The 23,297-nt window shown below is 38.7% G+C and overlaps 1 gene segment (V, D, J or C); it reads right to left on the bottom strand.

Annotated features, from left to right (window-relative positions):
* Positions 1–595: 595 nt before the first annotated feature.
* LOC131368884 (Ig mu chain C region membrane-bound form-like) lies at positions 596–16,078 on the bottom strand. The segment is given in 6 exon segments: positions 596–1,253; positions 1,437–1,745; positions 2,055–2,360; positions 3,083–3,379; positions 5,101–6,239; positions 15,366–16,078. Coding segments are annotated over 5 exon segments (1,317 nt in total).
* Between the last annotated feature and the right edge of the window lie 7,219 nt (positions 16,079–23,297).

Raw genomic sequence — 23,297 nt, 5'->3', positions numbered from 1 at the left:
TCATTGTTATGATCTAAAATTCATATTTTGTATCATTATAATATGCCTATATGTCATTTTTATTATTAGAAGCTCTGCTTGTAGTATGCAAGTTAAACATGAAACCGGTGATCCCCAACATGACAGGGAAAAGGGTATAAAAAGTCCTCCACATTACAAGAGAGGCTGGATATTTTGGCTTGCTTCAGATTTTGTAGCTTGTTGCCACAATTTTAATTAAGGCCTAACTGTGGACGTATTTACTAACAGTCACAAACATGTAGCAAAAAAAAAAAAAAAAAAAGCTTGACAAAAATATAACAAAAATGACAAAAATAACACATACTGTGAAATTGTTGTTGAAAGCTTTGGGCCTATATTTAATGAATTTGTCTAATTTTTCGCTTTTTTTTTTTAACTGTATACTTGTGAGCATTTTGTGAGCAAGTGGCAGTGATAGCAAATATGTTCCTTAACTGAAAGCTAGTCCAGGTGCAGCCATGGCATTATTTTTACGAAAAAAAAAAAAAAAAATATATATATATATACATATATATATATATATATATATATATATATATACATATATATATATATATATATATATGTAGATATATTTAGATATAGCAATATAGTGCTGTATAAAGTTAGTGTAAAATAATAATATAATATTTCTGTACTGCACAGGGTACATGCTGAAGGATTATTTTATTGTCATTGTTTTAGTGTAATATTGCATCAGACATATTCCAGAAAACAAGGACACACAAGCATCAGACAGACTTCAAGACAATGACATTGCATTAGTTAAAAAAAAAAAAAAGACATTGAAGACGGGGCAAAAGATTAAAATAAAACAAACATTAATAGCAGACAAGACAATGTCTATTACTTCTTGTTGCAGACTGAGGGCACATTCAGACTAAAATTCATTATGCTGGGTGGGTTTGAACTGCTACTGATGCATCTGGATATGAGGCGTACAGAGTCCTTGATGGACTCATGATAAACCCTGCAGGTGAAAACAGCGCCTCTTTTCCAGTCTGCAGCTTTGACAATAAGCTGGCTGTATGCTGAAAAGAGGTTGGTTTTCTCAATAACGTTAGTGGTGTTCTGCACACAGCCGTTCACATTTTCCACCTGTTTATCATCAACAAGCCAAGACACAGCCACCTCCTTAGGGTAGAAGTCTTTTACATAGCAAGTCAGGGTCACCAGTTCATCTGAAATCTCTGGTGGAGGGAGCAAGTAAACCTTGGGGCAGACCTTGTTGCCTATGAACATGAATTCACAGTTAATTTCAAAACATGCTGTCATATACTTCAGTTGTTTCCATATGTTGGCAAACACTGGTCACATGTAAACTAAAAGAACTTTTCTCACACACAGAATTTCATTATAATTAGACATCACCTAAAAGAGCAAGAACATGTGTATGTAGTAAAAGTATTTCTTACCTTCTTCTCTTTTGAAGTTAAAATTTTTAAACTCTAGGGGGAATGAATTATGGTACACCTGACAGGTGAATGTGGAGCCACTGCTCCACTCAGTGTAACTGATTTTGATGGTGGCTTTGATTGTGGTTTTCATATGTAGGTTTGAATCCTTTACTGAAGGGAGCTCTTTATTGCCACTAAGCCATTTAATTTCCTTGAAGCCATGCTCTCCAGCAGCTGTGCACACAAGATCACCACTTCTTTTGATCAGCATGTCCCTGGTGGAAGGCGGGGTTATGTGTACCTCTGGCTGGTGTGTGTCAAGAGACACTGTAAAGAAGGTGCAGAAACAAGTTTAAGTGATTCAATTCAACTGATGGTTTGAAAAAAAAAAACATACAGTAAAAACTATAGTTTTTATATCCAATCTATAGTTTTAATGCACATTAAACCCAAATTATCAAACAACTGTAATTTTCAGTCAATCCAGATTGCAAATGGTTACTTTTGAAATGAAAAACAGTTCCTCATACTATGGTGTAACACTAACATTGAGCTGTTAGGGGGGTTTGGATGAAATGAAATTGACTGCTTCTTTTAAAGTTTCATTAAAAAAAGGTAGAATAATATAATACATACCATAACTCGCCTCTTTAGACACAGTCTTTTTCTCCTGCTTGAATTCGCACTTAACTGGAAAAGATGAGCCCAACCAGTCACTGCTGTTCATCACTAAAACACTTACAGCAGTGTAAACTCCTTTGTCCTTGCTTAACATGGTGGCTTTGACAGTGTTGTTGAGGTCCTTCTTTTCATGACTCCACTTAAATTCATGTTTTTTAGGAAAAAATTGTGTTGCTAAACAGACAAAGGTAGCTGTTCCGTTGTCTATATCTTTTTGGGTTGGAGCCAATAGAAGCAGAGATGCAGAGAGCTCGGCCACCTCTGCAAAACAAACATACACAGGTATGTATGCATATCTGACTGTTGATATGATGCTCCACATAATATAATAATTATAATAATAAAAACACTAAAAAATGTTTTCTGTGAGGAGACATTTAACATTTTATGAAAGAAGTCTCTAGTTTCAGAGTCAGAGGACTTTGTACTTACAAAAAGGTAACATAAGCTGTACATATATAGCCAGGTGATATCTTATTAACTTCAACCTAGATTAAAAACTATAAAACAGCAAATTGCTGTGGTAGAAGTGGAATTAAACACTTCACATTACACCAATTTGTTTACTGACTATTTTCCTTTTCTTTTCTTATAGATTCTTTTCCCCCATCATGCTTTCTTTTGCACAGGTTAAGCAATTGTGGCTAAATAAATGAGTTGGATTATAATTAGGAGACAATTCTGCCCTAGCATTGCATGTCAGGTACATTTAATTACCTTTTAGAGAAAAGTTTTGCACGAACTTCATTAGCCGTGAGGTCCAATTATGTACCTTAAGTTATTTTCAAAGGTGCACTATATTCAAGTAAATACTACCATCCCCGAGAAACAAAGAAAGTTTAGTATTATGAGTTTATTTAGAGTGTTTGTATGGGGCACGTGTAAGTTACCTAATAAAGTAGCTTTGTTTATTGTTGACTTGGAAATGAGACATAAATGCATTTTTTAAAAATTGGTGTTTTTTCCGGATGCTTCTCGCCTACCTGGCTTTTGCAAGGTCGCTTCTTTGAGTCCTGCGCCGTTTTGGGCTGTGCACGTGTACGTCTTCTTCTGGTCCCAGTCGCTGGCATTGACGCGCACGCGGCTCACGGAGGCGAAACCCCCGGTCGCACGCACCGCCGGGTATTGCACGACGTCAGTCAGCGCGTTCCCGCTCGCATCTGTCCAGCTGAAGGTCAGTCCGTCGGCGGAGGCCAAATCCCGAGTGACACAGGCAAGAGTGATTAAACCGTTCGAGGACGAGGCGCAGTGCCAAAGTGGAAAGACGGACTGAGGGGGGCCTTGGGTAGATAGATAGATAGATAGATAGATAGATAGATAGATAGATAGATAGATAGATAGATAGATAGATAGATAGATAGAATCTTAGTATGCTTAATATTCACAAGTATAACAACAATAAACGAATGTATACATATATGCACATACACATGGGTACAATAACTAAAATACTAACTGAACTTTCATGTTAGGAAGCATTATGTAAGAAACACGACAATATATTGAATGTTTGATCATTCAAACATGAAACAATTAAAACTAACTGTAAAAACTGAAACAAACCTTGATTTAAGAACGCATTTGTAAATCCCCGATATTCTAAACAAATTTAGAATCGTTTACTACTACTACTACTACTACTACTACTAATAATAATAATAATAATAATAATAATAATAGTAATAATAATAAAACGAGTAGACTGTGTGATTTTAATCTTAAATAGAATTTGTTTTGCGACAATAAATTGTATTTATAATAATAATAATAATAATAATAATAATAATAATGTCAGACGTAAGCAATATACAAACTCACTGCAGTATATTGAATCTAACAGTGCTTTTTCAACTCTGTATTAAGGTACTTGAACCAACTCACTCTTTCAAAGTACATAACAGCAGAACACAGAATTAAAATAAATAAATAAATAAATTAAAAAATTTAAAAATAAATAAATAATAATAATAATAATAATAATAATAATAATTTGTAAATTATTATAATGCGTAAAACTCGAATAACTTTTCAGGATGTTCTTTAGATTCAAGCATAATTCACTTACTTTAATTATAACCCTACAGCAATCAAATATGTAAATACTTTTTAACGTCCGTATTTTTAGATGTACAATTTAGACCATTAACTATCGCTTTATGATCACAGAAATAAAGATCACGGTAAAAGCGTTGAATTTACTTACCGCTTGTTACGGTGAGGTGTGCCTCTTCCCCATTAATCAAAATCCCAGTTTCACAGTGCTCAAGCTTACAGCACACCACAATATACTAATAGCGCTTAGTGACGCTTTAAATGCACATCATTAAATTGGAAAAAGAAATGCAACCAAATAAAGAACTTGATTAACTTATAGGCTTAGAGCATTATGAATACCAAATTCTGATTTTGAAAACCTTAAAACTTTGAATTTGACTTTTTTTCACGTTTCATAGAACTTTTAAGCGTTTTATTGCGTTAAGCGTTTCTAAGAGTGTGGTACTGGCTAATGTTAAATTCTGGCTTTCAAGTCGGCAATTTCCAACTTAAAAAAGTTAATGTTCATTTAACGGCATAAATAAGATGTGCGTCTTACCAAAAGAAAAGTAACTGTCACCATCATTCCTTTTCCCCAAGTAGTCAAAAGTAAGTGTCATCATGTCTAAACTTCCTTCACAAAAATCTTGAACCCTAAAGCATATTGCTGATCGATGCTGATATATATATATGTATATATATATATATATATATATATATATATATATATATATATATATATATACAAGAACAAGTAGTAAAAAAAAACATTAAATGAATAAAAGATGCATTTAAATGAAGTGCGAAATTTTCGCAAGCCTTCACTAAACACCATAATCGTTTAACTTTTTCTAAACATGTGAATTAATGGATATAAACCATAGCTACATATGCTTAAACTGTTACAATAAAATTGTTACAAAAGAGGAAGTAATTCTAAAGAGGCTTGGTTTAATTTTTTTTTTACCTGAAGTCACAGTCAACATCGTTCCTTTTCCCCAGTAATCAAAAGTAGCATCACAGTGTTACGGTTTAACACACTACTCATACAATATATGTGGCCAAGCGGTCAAAACCAATAATACAAATTACAAAGTTAGCAGATCAATTAAAACCAGCTACGCCAAATTATGACAGAGCTGGCTAACCAGGAATAAAAGATTTCATAAAGCAACTAAGCCGACTAAGCCACCCTGTTAGGCACAGGGAGCCCTTACACAACTATCAAACATGCACTCAGGTTCGTTGTGAAGACTGAAAAGTGACTGAGAAGTAAATGAAGATATACAAAAAAAACATGCAATGCTTTATTAACAGCAAAACAACTCACTGCATAATACTCATTTATTCAATTCACTAAAATAGTCAGGACAAAACTGTATTATGGGAGAGGGGAAAGAGGAAGATGTTTTCTTCACTTTTCTACTTGTTTTCACTAAAACAAATTACTGAAAGGTCAACACTCAGATCTATTTCATCTTATTTTCCCCAAATCAAGAGACATACCAGTAAAATTCTGTTTTCTTAAGGAGAATATCTTTTTACTTAATATAAAATTTCATAAAACTGAAAGATTAAAACACGTGACTCTTTTTTTTAGTAGTAGCCTTCTTTTAAGTGCCGCTTCTTTGGTGGCTCCCCTCTTGCCACATGCTCTTTTATCCTCAAGCTCTGCCTTTCGCCATCTCCCTGCATGTTGTTGGATTTGAGTCTGCGATTCTGGATCTGGACCTGGCAGAAATGATGTAAAACCCTGAGATTGTTATACTGGAGCTGATCAGTGATGACCAGGTGGAAAAGATGACGAACCCTGAGACTGAGACTCTGCTTTGAAAACCCAGCCCAGGGATCGTGCTGGTCCCCAGGCTATGAAGTGGCCAGGCAAGGCCACATGAGCTGAGCTGGTGCTAGGTGCAGCTATATCTGTGTGTGCAGTGGAAGACTCAATTCTTGCACGTATACGTTGTCAAAAATGACACCATGTCCTTGTTCCACAGGAGCTGATGGGAGTCCTCTAGCTTTTGGCAGTGAATGCTTTGCCACACTGATCTGAAGGTCCACTCTTTGCAGCAAGGTGTCCTGGTCAGTTCTCTTCTGTCAAGCAGTCTGAAAAAAATAAATCCATTTTAGAATTAAAAAAATTGCAAAGTTTTTGATGTGACTGTATGTCATCAGAATTGACTGGATTCTATAGATAAACAGATGCATTGTTTGTATAATATATGATCAGTCTATCACTACAATCGTTTCAATAACATCACCAAAATATACTGAATATCATTTCAGAATTATTTCATTCAAGATTCAAGAAGCTTTTATAACAGAAACAGCATTTCTCCAGGACCCTGGTGCTACATAAACATACAGTTTCAACACAAAAAAACAACAACACAGAGCTAGGATATAAGATTGTCCAAGCCACATAAAGTGCAAAGTGTGCAACTAGGTGCGAACAGAGCAAAGACAAGACAGTGCAAAAACAAGTACAAGAAAGCAACACAAAATACAGGACACTTAGCACCGAAAAAGAAAATGTGCAATGAAATGAAATGAAGTAGACTGAAATGAGGTAACTAATAACATATGTAATTGGAAGATGCGGCCTGACAACGCATATTGTGCAAAAATGCAGTAGCATCGTTTGAGGTAGTGTCGGAACTCAGAGTCCCCTCCGAGTGGACATATCACAGGGTGGAATCTTTAACAGTACCAATTTTCAATTATTTTCAACAATTGTACCAAATGAACTGAATAAACTATCAAATAATCAAATACTCAGCCGAAATGAAGGAGATCTCAGTCAGCAGATGAGAAGAAGCAGGTTTCTTTATTCAGAGATGCAGTCAATCACATGCATTTCTGAAGAGAGCAGCTGGTCTAAAAAAACCCCAAAAATTCCCTTCTTCTTATACCTCAGACGCCCCATGTCGCCTCCTCTTCCAAATTTAAATATTTCTAGAAATTTCCACATTATACTCAATGTATGTATACTTTTAATCCCTCCTTCCTTAATTAACATACTTACTATATTTTCGTATTTGTCCTAAATTAAAGCCCCTAAATTAAAACACCCTCCATTTGATGACATCACACAACATTACGATTACATGATGTATACAACAACAATGTGCACGTACGCACGTACCAACCTCGATGTTTTCGATGTGTCAAAATTAGATGTGCTTCAATTTCTCGGAAAACAATACTTCCATTTTTAAGTTTAACTCTTTGTGTCTGGAACTAAATGTGCTCCTCTGTTGCTTATTAAGCAATGCTAAAGCTCATAAGGTGCCTAGGTTATGTCTGGGTGAAATTCCCCTTATGTTTGCACTTTTCAGCACAAAAACATCTCCTCTATTTCACCCATCTCAGCACTATTTCTGCCTGATGATTATGAAATTTACAAAAACATCCCCATCTCAGCACTGCTTGATGATTATGAAAGTTACACATGTGCATTAATCAAAAGCTCAAAAGCTCCAAAGCCTGATATTATAAAGGATATATATTTGATATACTTGCATTACTCAAAAGCTTACTATTAATCCGAAGCTAAAGAATTTTGATAGATATTTGGTAGATCTTTGATATATGATTGATAACCACTACTTCTATGCAGAGCATTTTAAATCTAGGCTAATGTATGATGTACGATATCTATGTAATTTCTCCGACATCACTCCCCCCTTTGAGACTCTTGAGTCTCACATTCAACTTGTATGTGTCTTACTACTCAGTGTTCTTATCCCTCATGGTAGTTACATCATCTTCAGTGACAATATACAACATGGCTTTCACGTGCAATGTCCTTATAGATGAGGCTCAGTTTCTTCTGACCCAGGCACTTTGCTTGTCGCAGAGGGTCTGTTGGAGCTCCTAGGTGAGGTTCACCTAGCACTTCACCTGGAGTTCATCACTACACGGTCTAATGTGTCACGTGGACACTATCTATGTCAAGCAGACATACATCAACAACATTTATGACCATGAAAAACTCTAAGTTCCACATAATTAGATTAGTTTGTATTTCTAACGTAACAAGTACACTGTTATAACACAACTTTTATAACAACTTTTCCTTCTGTCCTACATACTTTCCTATTATTCCACACATCACTCCCCCTACTTCCCTACACAAGCTTCTTCTCAAGGTGAACCAGGAGTGGGCGAAAAACCCTCAGGTGCCAATTGCGAGGGAAAATTCCCACTCTGTCCGCTCCTTTGGCGCAACAGTGTGTTCATATCACCAGGTTCACATAATCAATTAAATGTACATTACAGAGACATACTTAAATGTAACATATGACATAAACAAGCAACATATATGGGTGTGTGTGTACACGGTGCACACGGCTGGTCTCGGGTAATCTACAGACGTTAGGTCGCATCTCGTCTTTCGGTATCCACCAGCATGAGACAGGCTGCTAGGCACCAGCGATATGGATGTAACGTGTAGGTTAACCTGCTGTCACTTGGCTCCAACACGGCACACGTCCCCGGCGGTGCTGTGAATCCTCAATCCCTTGAGACTGTGGATGATACACGCATCCTAGATGGTGTTTCAGGCATAAGGCCTCCGCCATAGCCTTCACTACTTCATTCACAAAGTGGGGACCATTATCTGAGCTCATCTGATCTGGGATCCCAAAACGGGGAATTACTTCCCTACACAAAAACTTAACCACTGTCTTGGCATCGTTTTTAGCTGTAGCCTGTGCTTCCACCCACTGGCTGAACCGATCTATTACTACTAGAATGTACCTTTTTCCCTCCCTTCGTTCTGTGGTTCCCATATCCACAAAATCCATCACTAGGTGTCTGAATGGTCCCTTGGGTTCTGGTATGTGATTAATGGGTGCAGTGAAATGTTTTCTGACATTGTGTACTGTGCAAAGTTCACACGCATGCAGGAATTTGTCCACCATACTCGCTAAGTATGGAGACCACCAGTCCTTTCTAATTGTTTCAATGATTTTCCTGCGATCACAATGATCTATCCCTTGTGCCTCTTTAATCAACATTGAAAGAAAACACTCCATCACAACTTCTCCATATCCTAGTCTTAGGGTCTAATGCCGCACCACGTTTTTTCCACAACTCTCTCTCTTCTGCCAAGGCTCTTGGAAGTCTCTGACATCACCTATTGTGACCGGCATCTGCCCCTCACTATCTGGCTCCCCCGCCTGTATCATTACCATGACACATGTATCTCCTACTGCTGCCTTTTTAGCTGCCTCATTGGCTGCTGCATTTCCCTTACTGACCCATTCCCTATCTGTCTTGTGAGCTCTACATTTCACAATTGCCAATTTGCTAGGGAGCATCATCGCTCCTAACAGTTCCGAAATTGCTGGCCTGTGCACAATAGTTGACCCATCTGCTCTCTGGAAACCTCTCTGTGCCCAAATTGGCCCAAACACATGACATACCGTAAGCATAGGCCGAATCAGTGTATATTGTACATGTCTTGCCTGCTCTCAGTTTGCATGCTTTTATTAGTGCTAAGTCTGACCTGGCGTTTAGGTATTTTTCTGTCTCTTCAGTACACTCATGCGGGGCTCCTTCTTCTGGGAGCATCAGTCTATTTGCTGGATTAATTGTGCAGCATTTCTCAATTGTTAATTCAGGGGCTGGCAGAATGACATCATAGCCTGTTTTTCGAGCATTAGTTGTTACAAATTTTTGACTAGTCAATAGTGCATGCAAGGCATGAGATGTGTACAGTGTCACTGGATGCCCCATTGTGATTGATGATGCCTTCTGATACGCAAATGCCGCTGTTGCCAATCCTCGATAGCATGGTGGCATGCCCTTCTCCACACTATCGAGCGCTGTACTAAAGTATGCTATTGGTCTTTTCCCTATGCCGTCTAGTTCCTGTGCTAACACTGCTGAGGCAAACCCTTTTCTTTCAGATACATACAAATAGAATGGCTTACCGTAATCTGGACATGTTAGTGCAGGTGCAGATGACAAGGCAGCCTTTAGCATATCAAATGCCGCTTTTGCTTCCTCTGTCACCTCTGTCAATGTGGCATTAGACTTTGTCTGGTCTGCTGCCCTCACTATGTCTCTAAGTGGTTGTGTTTTCATAGCAAAATCACAAATCCATGGTTTGCTAAACCCAGCCAAACCCAAGAATGATAGCATTTGCTGGACAGTTTGAGGTCTTGGAGCTTTCCGAATTGTCTCTACATGCTCTGGGGAGATTTTTCATGTAGTGCCTTCGAGCACTCTACCTAAGTATTCTACCTTTTGCTGGCAGAATTGCAACTTTTCTTTATTTACTTTATGCCCGTTTTCCGCCAGAGTTTTTAAAACTTGCACTGAGTCTTGTACACATTGCTCTTTAGTTTGACTGCAGATTAAGAGATCATCCACATACTGCAATATTGTGCTGGACACATCCAGATTGGCCAGATCTCGAGCCAGAACTTGGTTGAAAACTGATGGACTTTCACAGTAGCCTTGTGGCAGCCTTGTGTATGTATATTGCCATCCACCATAGGTAAAAGCAAACAGAAACTGTGAATTTGGGTGCAATGGGACACTAAAGAATGCTGAGCACAGATCAATTACTGTATACCATTTTGTTCCTTCTGGAATGTTGGACAAAAGGGTGTGTGGATCTGGGACTACTGGGTTTCAGCTATTACCACGTGGTTTACTGATCGCAGATCATGGACCAGCCTCCATTTATCAGAATTTGGTTTTCTGACCAGAAAAATGGAAGTGTTGCACTGACTTTTTTGTCGGGACCAGTACTCCTGCTTCCGTTAGTCCCTCAATGACTTAATCCCCACTATTGCCTCTTTTGACAAGGGATACTGTTTTTTGATATGGCAACCGTGCTCCTGGTTTAAGCTGTATCTTAACTAGACCTGCTGACTTCACTAGCCCTTCAACACCCTGTCTGATGTTTGGTCCATAACTGATTAGGCACTTGCGCTAATGCTTCCCCCCTTTCTTCCTCTGTGAGCTCCTGCTCTTCTGCCCATTGGGGCAGTTGGTTCGTCTTACCCTTCCCTATTCTCACATTCTCGGCCCTGCTTATGAGCACAGTCTGTGGCTTCACCTCATCTACCGCTACCTGCTCTATTCTGAGAAAATTTCTATCTAGAGATATACTGACCCCCTGTCCTATCTGTGTCCACTTTGTCACCTGACTCACTTCCCTCACCATTGGTCCTAATTCTTTTGATTCAAAACTTTGCCCAATCAGCAGTGAGACATGAGGAGCAGCATTTGGAATCTGGTACCACTGTTCAAGTTGCGTTGGCAGCTGAACTGTTGCAGCTACCCCTTGAGGTCCTGTTATGAGGTTTATAGTCTTCAGAGTGTACTGTGTCTTTGCCACTTGTTCATCCCACATGGCCTCATATTCTTTGTTTTGTCCTTCTTCTTCATACATCACTGTGCAGTGCCATGGTTCCCTGCTTTCTTGACAATCTGGCCACATTTTAAGGAGCCAGGATTTCCACTGTGCATACAGATCCCTTATTCCACCATGTGTGTTTAATTCCAACCAATACACCTTGTCCATTGAACATAGTTCCAATTTTGTCTCCATCATGACGTATTGTTGAATTAGATGCTCCGGGAGCTCCACCCATACTCCACTTTCTCCACAATGTAATTTTAGATTACACAATTTTAGCTCCTAACTTGCAAAGTATATCTCTTCCAAGTAGATTCGCTGGAGTTTTCTGGGGAGAACAATAATGGTGCTTGTACTGTCACTCCTTGTATATTTAGCTCTTGAGGCTCATTAAACCGTAAAGTCTGTGTTTTCCCTGAGAAGCCTACTGTTTTTACTGCTTTACTTGAGAGGGGGAGGAGCTTTGAGCCTTCTTTACCTATACTTGTGAATGTTGCACCTGTGTCGATTAAGTCCTTCCACTATTACCGAGACAGTGGGTTCCTGTGCAGGGTGCAGAGAGGTGGTTCTCAGGGCCTCTTCACCTGCTTCCCGGGGGAGGCCCCATAGAGCCTGGTCCTGAGTTCATTGGTCCTTGGGGCTGTTGATTGGGCCCCATCCAAGGCCCCATCCAATTTTCTGGGCCTTGCCATCCTTGATTTTGCTGTGAACCTCCTCTTGGGGGCGCCATTTCCTGCTGGTAGGTAAATGGACAATCCCGTTTCCAGTGACTAAGGTCTCGACCTACCCAACATCCTCTTCTTCCTCCATTCATCGGAGCCCTTCCCCTCACCGGTTGCTGGAATGCCCCTCCTCCTTGACTGCGGTCGGATGAGCCGATGTCCCTGACCCCATCTTTGTTTCTGGGGGTACTGTTGAAATGGGGGGTATAGTATCAGGACCACTGGTGCAGGCGCATAATAAGCAGGTTGCATCTGCTGCAGTGGGACCACTGGTGTGGATTGTGTCATGGCTGCTGGCTGTGGCACCGACGGTGCAGGCTGAGCCACAGGGGGCGCTGCTGGTTGCGCCAACAGCACTGCTGCCTGTTTTGCTATGTTCTTCTCTTCCTTCTCCCTTTCCACACTTTCTTGTTTGGTGTGGGCCAGCTCACTCAGCTGGACCTTGTGGAGCTGCATTACCAGGCTTTCAGCTGCCTTCTTCTTTCTTATCTCCAAAGTTACTTTCTGTGGTCGTCCTTTTTCTAGGAGAGGATAGAGTCCTGCCGTCTGTGTGGTGGGCATGTCTCTGTATGGGGGTGGTGGTTTCTCCTGCTCCACAAGCTCCTCTGCTGGTGGGGCTGTAGACTTTGTAGCCTTTCTTTCCCTGTCATCTCTGAGCTCTCTGAGAACTCTCTTCCGTTCTCCTTCCACTTGGATCCATGTTACAATTTCTTTCTTCCTGTTTGTTTTTTCACTATTTTCTTTCTCTGTCTCTCCCCAACATTCTAGTCTTTCCTTCAATTTTTCACACCTGTCATTATTGAATGTGCCCTCTAGTGGCCACTGCAACTCCCCACGTGTCCGGTCATTCCGTTTTTTCATATACTTTTTAATCTCTTTCTCTGCTTCCTTGTGTTTCAATATAATTACCCCTAGGGGCAGGGTTGGTGTCTCTTCTTTACTCATGATACACCCCCTTGTCCAGCACTATGGGCGTCACTTTTATTGTTTAGAGGTGTCCAGCACAACATCAACAGCACAACAGCACATAAATTTTTCCTTCCATCACACACAGCTTTACTGGATTTAGTCTAGATTGATTGTTCTTCCAGCAAATTTATTCAATTATATCAATCAATAATGCACACTATTGCAGCACTACTACCACCCTGGGTTTGGCCGAAATAGCAGCCTTTAATCCACTAACACTCTGTGCTGGTCTAGCTCTAAACAATCTCCACTACTGGCTCAAAGTACACCACTTCCCTACTTGAGTGCAAGTACAAATACCACTTATTCAGCATTACTCCGTTACAAGTAAAAATTATAAAGACAGATTTTTTTTTTTCCTTAAGTAAAAGCATGGGAGTAGAGTACTTGGTTTTCAAAAGTTTTTAAGCATCAAAAGCAAGAAATAAACTAATTGTACTGTAACTGTAAATGTATACAAATGTTAATTAAGAGCTTTTGGAATGTTACAAAACCTATAGCAATTAAACGATCGGATTGACAAAAAGGACAAGCATAATGAAAATCATTTTAAGCTCTAAAACCCAGGCACAAAAATGTAGCTGTATACAACAACACTGCTTTAACAACGAGCAAAACAGACAGACTTATTCTGCCATCAAACCAACAATCTCAGCTCAGTTGTGACAATGATACTGTTAGAAATGTTAAATATAAAACAATAAATGGTAGGGAAAAGATCAATGTGCACAAGGAGGAAGCAATGAAATGAACTAATACTTTACACCATCAAAATAAAACAATTAGAAAGGGTGCAGCTATTTAATGTGATGTAAGAAATGCATTGAATAAAACATTCCACAAAGCCGAAAACACTCTGACATAATACACTGAGTAGAATTTAAGCCAGAAAATTAAAGACACCAAAATGCGCAAAAGAAAGTTTAGCTTGGTTATCTAGTAAATATCATTTAGAATTTACAAAATTAACAAAATTCTGTGAGTAAGTGGAAAGCCCCCTTTTTTTCCCAATTCTTTGCTTAGATCTTTACTTCATGAATTATTTATTTAATGCATCATCTCATAATTTATGAGACACTTAAAATCTACTTGTATTACGTGTCACTTTGGTTTTTGAGTAACCAATGGTCAACATGTTTTTTGGAATGTATTGGGCTCAGCACAACTTTTTACAATTATTTACGTATAAACATAAATATATACAGTAATTATAGTAATATTATATTTATTATTTATTGTATTATATTCCCGACTTAATTTCTTTTTCAAGAATCACCAACACAACATATCAAATGCCATCAATGTCTACATTTTATCACTCATGCTGTTTTGTCTCTCCTTTATCTCGTTCTTTATCTCCTTTCACCCAGCTGTTTCTACCACCTTTGTCTGTTCTTTCCCAAAACGCGCTCTCTCAATCCCTTGCTAAATCTATCATACACCACATACACCGCACTGCTAATACTCTCACTTCTCACTTTCACAATTTCACAGTATGTATATATTTATGTATATATGCGCGCATCTACGTGTGGGTGTTTTGCATGTATGTGTATGTGTGTATACTTACCGTTTATGCTTATCACAGTATTCACATCACAACAACCATCTAATTATCCACACCACTATTCTATTCTATTTCTATTCTATTCTATTTCTCCTAACACAACTAATTCCCCAAACACCTCTGCTCCTACCAACACATTCTCCACCACAGAGACATACAACAGTTCACAATATCATCCTAAAAAATTCATTAACACTTTAAAACATTTCCTCGGGTCTCACCCTGCATCTGAAAACTTTTCCCATTTCCTGCAGTGACTCACTGACTCGGGTCCAACCCTGCAACGGAAACTTAATATACTGTTTCCCGCAGTGACTCTCCGATTCGGGTCCCACCCTACATTCCCAATAACTAACTGCAGTGACTCTCCGAGGGAATTTTCTCTTAAATCCACTTATTAAACCTTAAAAATCCAAGACAAGTCTGCCAATTCTCATCTGCTTGTTTTATTTTTTTGTTTTTTTTCCCTCTACTTTCACTTCCACCCTCTAGTTCTCGGCGTGAGGCCAACCGCCTACACCCTCCCCAGGGCCGCTCTTCTCAGACTACAGATACAAATTTAACACAGACTTTGAGTATAACAGGTGTCTGTTTACCTTTCAGTTTTAGTGCCGGCAATCTGTAGCCTGCAGTAGTCGCGGTCCTAGCTCAGGTTTCGGACTCACGTCAGCCTTCCCATGCAAGATTTCCTGGGTTTCGGCACCAATAAATATGTCGGAACTCAGAGTCCCCTCCGAGTGGACATATCACAGGGTAGAATCTTTAACAGTACCAATTTTCAGTTATTTTCAACAATCGTACCAAATGAACTGAATAAACTATCAAATAATCAAATACTCAGCCGAAATGAAGGAGATCTCAGTCAGCAGATGAGAAGAAGCAGGTTTCTTTATTCAGAGATGCAGTCAATCACATGCATTTCTGAAGAGAGCAGCTGGTCTAAAAAAACCCCAAAAATTCCCTTCTTCTTATACCTCAGACGCCCCATGTCGCCTCCTCTTCCAAATTTAAATATTTCTAGAAATTTCCACATTATACTCAATGTATGTATACTTTTAATCCCTCCTTCCTTAATTAACATACTATATTTTCGTATTTGTCCTGATACCTCCCCTAAATTAAAACATCCTCCCTTTGATGACATCACACAACCTTTCGATTACATGATGTATACAACAACAATGTGCACGTACGCACGTACCAACCTCGATGTTTTCGATGTGTCAAAATTAGATGTGCTTCAATTTCTCGAAAAACCATACTTCCATTTCTAAGTTTAACTCTTTGTGTTTGGAACTAAATGTGCTCCTCTGTTGCTTATTAAGCAATGCTAAAGCTCATAAGATGCCTAGGTTATGTCTAGGTTATGTCTGTCTGGGTGACTATTCTTGGTGAAATTCCCCTTATGTTTGCACTTTTCAGCACAAAAACATCTCCTCTATTTCACCCATCTCAGCACTATTTCTGCCCGATGATTATGAAATTTACAAAAACATCCCCATATCAGCACTGCTTGATGATTATGAAAGTTACATGGGTGTGTGTGTGTGTGAGTGTGAGAAAGAGAGAGAGTTTTTGTACAGTCATGGGTGGATGTGTGTGTGTGTGTGTGTGTGTGTAAGAGAAGCCTGATGGCTTGAAGGAAGAAACTGTTACGCAGTCTGGTTGTGAGGGGTCGAATGGTACCTCTTTCCAGACAGCAGGAGGGTGAAGAGTGTGTGTGAGGGGTGTGTGGGGTCATCCACAATGCTGTTGGCTTTGCGGATGCAGTGTGTAGAGTAAATGTCAGTGATAAAGGGGAGAGAGACTCCAATGATCTTTTCAGCTGTCCTCATTATCTGCTGATTTCCAAACCAGGCAGTGATGCAGCTCCTCAGGACGCTCTTGATGGTCCCTCTGTAGAACACAGTCAGGATGGGGGGAGGGAGATGGGCTTTCCTCAGCCTCCTCAGGAAGTAGAGGCGCTGCTGGGCTTTCTTACTGATTGAGCTGGTGTTTAGTGACCAGGTGAAGTTCTCTGCCAGATGAACACCAAGGAATTTGGTGCTCTTGATGATCTCCACAGAGGATCCGTCACTGTGCTCTCCTAGACAACAACCATCTCTTTAGTCTTGTCAACGTTCAGAGACAGGTTGTTGGCCTTACACAAGGCTGTTAACTGTTGCACCTCCTTTCTGTATGCTGATTCATCGTTCTTGCTGACGAGACCCACCATGGTCATGTCATCGGCAAACTTGATGATGTGGTTGGAGCTGTGCATTGCTGCGCAGTCGTATTTTTTCAGATTTGTCACAGAGAATATTACAGGAGGTCATTCATACCATTTGCAATAACATTGTACAATAATTCACCTGTGTGTGACAGGTGATAACACTTTCATGTTGCACTACTACTACTACTACTACTACTACTGCTAACTTTTTATATTTTATATTTAAGGATTTAGTCTTATATTTTTGTGTGTGCATATGTATATATAACACCTGTACCTGTCCAAATCCAACTTAATTTTTTTCCACCAAGATTTAACTGCACTCCATTTAACTATATAATTATTTTACAAATATTATATTATATTATATTATATTATATTATATTATATTATATTATATTATATTATATTATATTATATTATATTATATTGAATTATAAATGAATTTTTTTAACTTTTAAATTTGATTTATTTTTACATTGTTTTGACACTATCCAGCAAGATTGTCAGAGGGTAGACAAAGGCTGGTTGATCCTTTTTTAAGGTTTGTTTGGTGACGTATATCTATTGTTGATTCCATTCCAATTACTGCAAAAAATACTTTAATAAAATGGTGGCCATTATCTATGAATGCATAGTGCTTACACAGGCCATTTCGTTTATGACCCACAAGTCCCAGTTTGTTCATATCGTTCACAAAACTAGTTTATACTCAGGCCTCATCAGGAAACACCTGCATCATGAAGAACAGAGTCTCTAGTTTCCAGCATACCCCTTAATATTACATAAATAACATACAGCTAGCTTGCCAACTTAGCACCACATTTTTTTATATATATATTTATTTATTTATTGTTTGTCATTTTAAATGCTGCTGCTTTCTACACAAAAAGGGACCCGTAAGCAGCCATACATACACTGGTAATATTTTGGGTGGCTGGAACAGATTATCTGTATTTACATTATTTCCTATGGGAAAATTTGTTTCGCAATACAAATTTTCACCTTAAGAACTTGCCTCCAGAAGGAATTATTTTTGTATTTTGAGGTTCCTCTGTATCTATCAATTTGCACTATTATGATGGGAGTTGGTCAACATGAGGTTTTTATCCAAGAATATCCATAACAAGGATTTTGTCATGGTTTTCACTGTGTACTGCTATATTGTACAGTAATTCATACCATAAAACTTAAATTACCCAGTGTTCAAAACAAAAAGAAAAAAAATCAATTCAAAAAATCTTCAGAACAGAGAGATTAAATAATTCTTATCTTAAATTGACTTCTTTATGTATTTATTCATAGTTTATATTGCGAAGTATACAAACAATATTTTATATTTCAAAATAATATCTAGTATAACATTTATTTAGAAAGCAAAAAATTATTTATTCATGATTTATTTTTTGTTTTCCATAGATCTATAGGTTTTTGTAATGTTATAAAACACTGTGCACCAGCAACCACAGTGATGCAACCCATTACAAAAACAACTTCCAAATGTTAACTTAACAAATGACTTTAAAGCCAGAAATTCCCTTAATCTAACAAAGAATTATTTCATGAAAAATAATGTTTAAGATTTTTTAAATATACATTTATTTTTCATATATTAGGTATTTAATTTCTTAGGTAGTAGTTTCCCATAACTAATACATTAAGGCAAGGTAGTTAAGGTAATAGGTTTCCACAACTATGCCTCTGCACTCTTCTGTTTTCATCAATGATCCCATCACTGAATTCAAGCTCAGACTTTGACAATTCCACCACGGGGAAGTTTGGTTGAAATTCTTCTTCTAGGTTTCTCCACACACACACACACACACACACACACACACACAAACTCACATAAAATGACAAACAAATATATGCATGTAAATTCGCTGAAGTCACTTGATCACATTGTTATGGCTGATCAGTGTATAAGTAAATATATCTATTACAGGGGTATATACAAGGGTGTGTATATATATACTGTATACATATATATATATATATATATATAGAGAGAGAGAGAGAGAGAGAGAGAGAGAGAGATAGATAGATAGATAGATAGATAGATAGATAGATAGATAGATAGATAGATCCAGGAGAAAATCCATAAAACCATAAAACCACATATTTCATATTTAAGAGTGGAACCAGTAGTCTCTAGAAAACTGAAAAAAGAGATACAGTGAGGGAAAAAATTATTTGATCCCCTGCTGATTTTGTACGTTTGCCCACTGACAAAGAAATGATCAGTCTAAAATTTTAATGGTAGGTTTATCTGAACAGTGAGAGACAGAATAACAACAAAAAAATCCAGAAAAACACATTTCAGAAAAGTTATACATTGATTTGCATTTTATTGAGTGAAATAAGTATTTGACCCTTTTCAAAACATGACTTAGTACTTGGTGGCAAACCCTTGTTGGCAATCACAGACGTCAGACATTTCTTGTAGTTGGCCACCAGGTTTGCACACATCTCACATCTCAAGGAATTTGGGCCCACTCCTCTTTGCATCCACGACCCATTTTCAATGCCCTGGCTGAGAGAAGGAGGTTCTCACTCAAGATTTGACGGTACATGGCTCCATCCATCGTCCCTTTGATGCGGTGCGGTTGTCCTGTCCCCTCAGCAGAAAAACACCCCCAAAGCATAATGTTTCCACCTCCATGTTTGACGGTGGGGATGGTCTTCTTGGAGTCATAGGCAGCATTCCTCCTCCTCCAAACACGGCGAGTTGAGCTGATGCCAAAAAGTTGGATTTTGGTCTCATTTGACCACAACACTTTCACCCAGTTCTCCTTTGAATCATTCAGATGTTCACTGGCAAACTTCAGATGAGCCTGTACATGTGCTTTCTTTAGCAGGGGGACCTTGCGGGCGCTACTGGATTTCAGTCTTTCACAGCGTAGTGTGTTACCAATTGTTTACTTGGTGACTATGGTCCCAGCTGCCTTGAGATCATTGACAAAATCCTCCAATGTAATTCTGGGCTGATTCCTCTCCGTTCTCATGATCATTGAAACTCCATGAGGTGAGATCTTGCATGGAGGCTGAGGAAGATTGACAGTCCTTTTGTGTTTCTTCCATTTGGGAATAATCACACCAACTGTTGTCACCTTCTCACCAAGCTGCTTGGCGATGGTCTTGTAGCTCATTCCAGCCTTGTGTAGGTCTACAATCTTGTCCCTGACATCCATGGACACCTCTTTGGTCTTGGCCATGATGGAGAGTTTGGAATCTGATTGATTGCTTCCTTCTGTGGACAGGTGACCCTCCCCGAGAGTGCTCCTACTGTAATCTCAGCTCGTTACCTGTATAAAAGACACCTGGGAGCCAGAAATCTTTCTGATTGATAAAGGATCAAATACTTATTTCACTCATTAAGATGCAAATCAATGTATAACTTTTCTGAAATGCGTTTTTCTGGATTTTTTTTGTTGTTATTCTGTCTCTCACTGTTCAAATACACCTACCATTAAAATTACAGACTGATCACTGATGATTTCTCTGTCAGTGGGCAAATATACAAAATCAGCAGGGGACCAAATAATTTTTTCCCTCACTGTATCAACCATTCATTCACTAATTGGGCAATGATTTTTAACATTAATTGGATAGCACATATGTGCACACACACACCCTCCACATTCAAAAAACAGCACTGTCATAGTTTTATTGTTTCAATTATTACCTTCCTTATTTATACCTGCTGTCTTGTGCTTGTGTTTCCTGAGACCTTATCTTTTGTTACCTAGTTTTTCCTCTGGGTTTCTGCTGTTTGTTTTCTGTTTTGGGTTTGTTATTTTGTTCTTAGTTGCCTAGTTTTCCTTAGTGTTTCCATGTGTCTGTAGTTTTTGTTATTTTATTAATGAATCCCCTATTTTTTCATCTTATCATCCTGCATCTGATGCATTTGAATCTGGATTCTGTACCAGTGGAGGCACCAAATCCTGACATCAGGCCACTGACATTTTTTCCCTACTCATCTGGCATTTGGCTAGGGTCAGTGTCACTACTGGTAGCATGAGTCGTTACCTGGACCCTATAGAGGTTTCACAGGCAGTCCAACTCCACCAGGATGGCACATCAATACATAGAGGAGATTCCAGAGGATAAGCAGTTACACTAGGAGAGCTGGACAGGGCAGTAGAAGGTCCTTAACCCATCAGCAGGTATCTGCTCCTTTGTGCAAGGAGGAACAGGATGAGCACTTCCTGAGCCTTACAGAATGACTCCTTGGTCTCTGACCAAACAATCAGAAACAGACTTCATGAGGGTGGCCCGAGGGCCCAACGTCCTCTAGTGGGTCCTGTGCTCACTGCCTGCCACTGTGGAGCTCGATTGCCATTTGCCATGGAACACCGCAATTGGCAGGTCCGCTTCTGGTGCCCTGTGCTTTTCACAGATGAGAGCAGGTTCACCCTGAGCACATGTGACAGACGTGAAATGGTCTGGAGAAGCCGTGGAGAACATTATGCTGCCTGTAACATTGCTCAGCATGACCAGTTTGGTGGTGGGTCAGTGATGGTCTGGGGAGGCATATTCATAGAGGGATGCACAGACCTCTACAGGCTAGACAATGGCACACTGACTGGCATGAGGTATAGGTATGAAATGCTTGGACCCATTGTCAGACCCTACACTGGTGCAGTGGGTCCCGGGTTTCTCCTGGTGCACGACAATGCCTGGCCTGATGTGGCAAGAGTATGCAGGCAGGTCCTGAAGTATAAAAGAATTGATACCACTGAATGGCCCCCGCGCTCGCCTGACCTAAAACCAGTAGAACACCTCTGGGACATAAGATTATTTATTCAATCATATTTCAGCCAGTGGCTGACATCACGTGTCGCCAGAGTGAAAATCTGCCTTAATGCCTTCAGAATCAATAGTGCAGGCGCCCGTAGCTTAAAATAAGTGGCAATGAAATTGTTCCCTTAACCAATCAGATTTCAAGTTGGCATCACTGAGGCCATCTAGCAGGCATACGATTAAGTCAGCAATTTCCCATCCTTTGAATGGATTATTGGAGTAGTTTCTATATTCACTGTGTCTCATTTCGGATGCTGCGTCCTCCGGAGATTGCAGTTTGCTGCATACGTCATCAAGAATGACTTTTTGAGAAAAGTAACTGTAATAAAATTGACTATTCCTTGTGAGATGTGAAATACTGTAGACTAATTTCTTTTTTACTTTGTTATTTAACAGTTCATTAGTATACTGCCGTGGCTTCCAGGGGCGATTTCAGAATTTTCATTTAAGGGGGGCTCAGCCCCCAATGAAGGTATAATAGTAATAAATAAATAAATAAATAAATAAATAAATAAATAAAATAAAATAAAATAAAATAAAATAAAATAAAATAAAATAAAATAAAATAAAATAAAATAAAATAAAATAAAATAAAGGTTTGACTAACAGGGTAGGATGGTAAACTTATTGCAGCATTCCACTGTATTGCATAGATGTGTATAACATTTGAGTACTGAACAAGCCAAATACAAGTCTTCCTGATCACACACACACACACTTGTCCTCTGATCCTCGCGCTGTGACGCCACGGTCTGTGGATTGAAGAACGCGCTGAAAGACGGGGAAGAGCCGAAGTGTGCCGGAGTTTTCATATGAAATTTAAAGGGGACTGAGGAGAGCACTAATTTCTGTACAGTTTACGGAGAATCGCAGAATTTTATGAGGGCTGAGTAGAAAATGGCCTAGCGACACCCATGGTGGTGTCATAATGATGGTATAGAGGTGGATTAATTCAGGAAGGACACCAGTGAAGGCCTAGGTGTGAAAGGCTTGCTCATTAGGGATAAAATAGGGATAAAACAGTTTAACAATTAAATTTAATAATTTTATGCTTATTTTGAGTTATTTAGTTATTTTTTATTTTCATTTTTCCACTCCCCTTTCTCTGTTTTTCTTCTTTTGTAAAGCTGCTTTGAGACAATGTTCATTGTAAAAGGTGCCATACAAAATAAATTGAATTGAATTGAATTGAAATGCACGGCCCGTCACTGATATATATATATATATATATATATATATATATCTACTGTATGTATATATAATTTTATATAATTTTATCCTAATATATAGACATCCTTTTTCTTATCTTTTATTTAGTTTGAAGTGTTAGGTGATTTTGCAAATTGGGTATAAATATCTCAAATGTAATGTCTCAAAATCTTAAATGAACACAGGAGCATTGCCTATTTCCTATTTCTTGAAGTCACAACATACTGAGCTTCTCCTAAGAAAAATAAGGCAATTATATTAAAAAAAATACTGAATGCAACTAAAATATGAAGAGATTTCACAT

This window comes from Hemibagrus wyckioides, linkage group LG02 (assembly GCF_019097595.1).
Source record: "Hemibagrus wyckioides isolate EC202008001 linkage group LG02, SWU_Hwy_1.0, whole genome shotgun sequence".
NCBI lineage: Eukaryota > Metazoa > Chordata > Actinopteri > Siluriformes > Bagridae > Hemibagrus > Hemibagrus wyckioides.
Note: the sequence above shows the minus strand (reverse complement) of the source record. Positions and strands in the feature narration are given on the sequence as shown.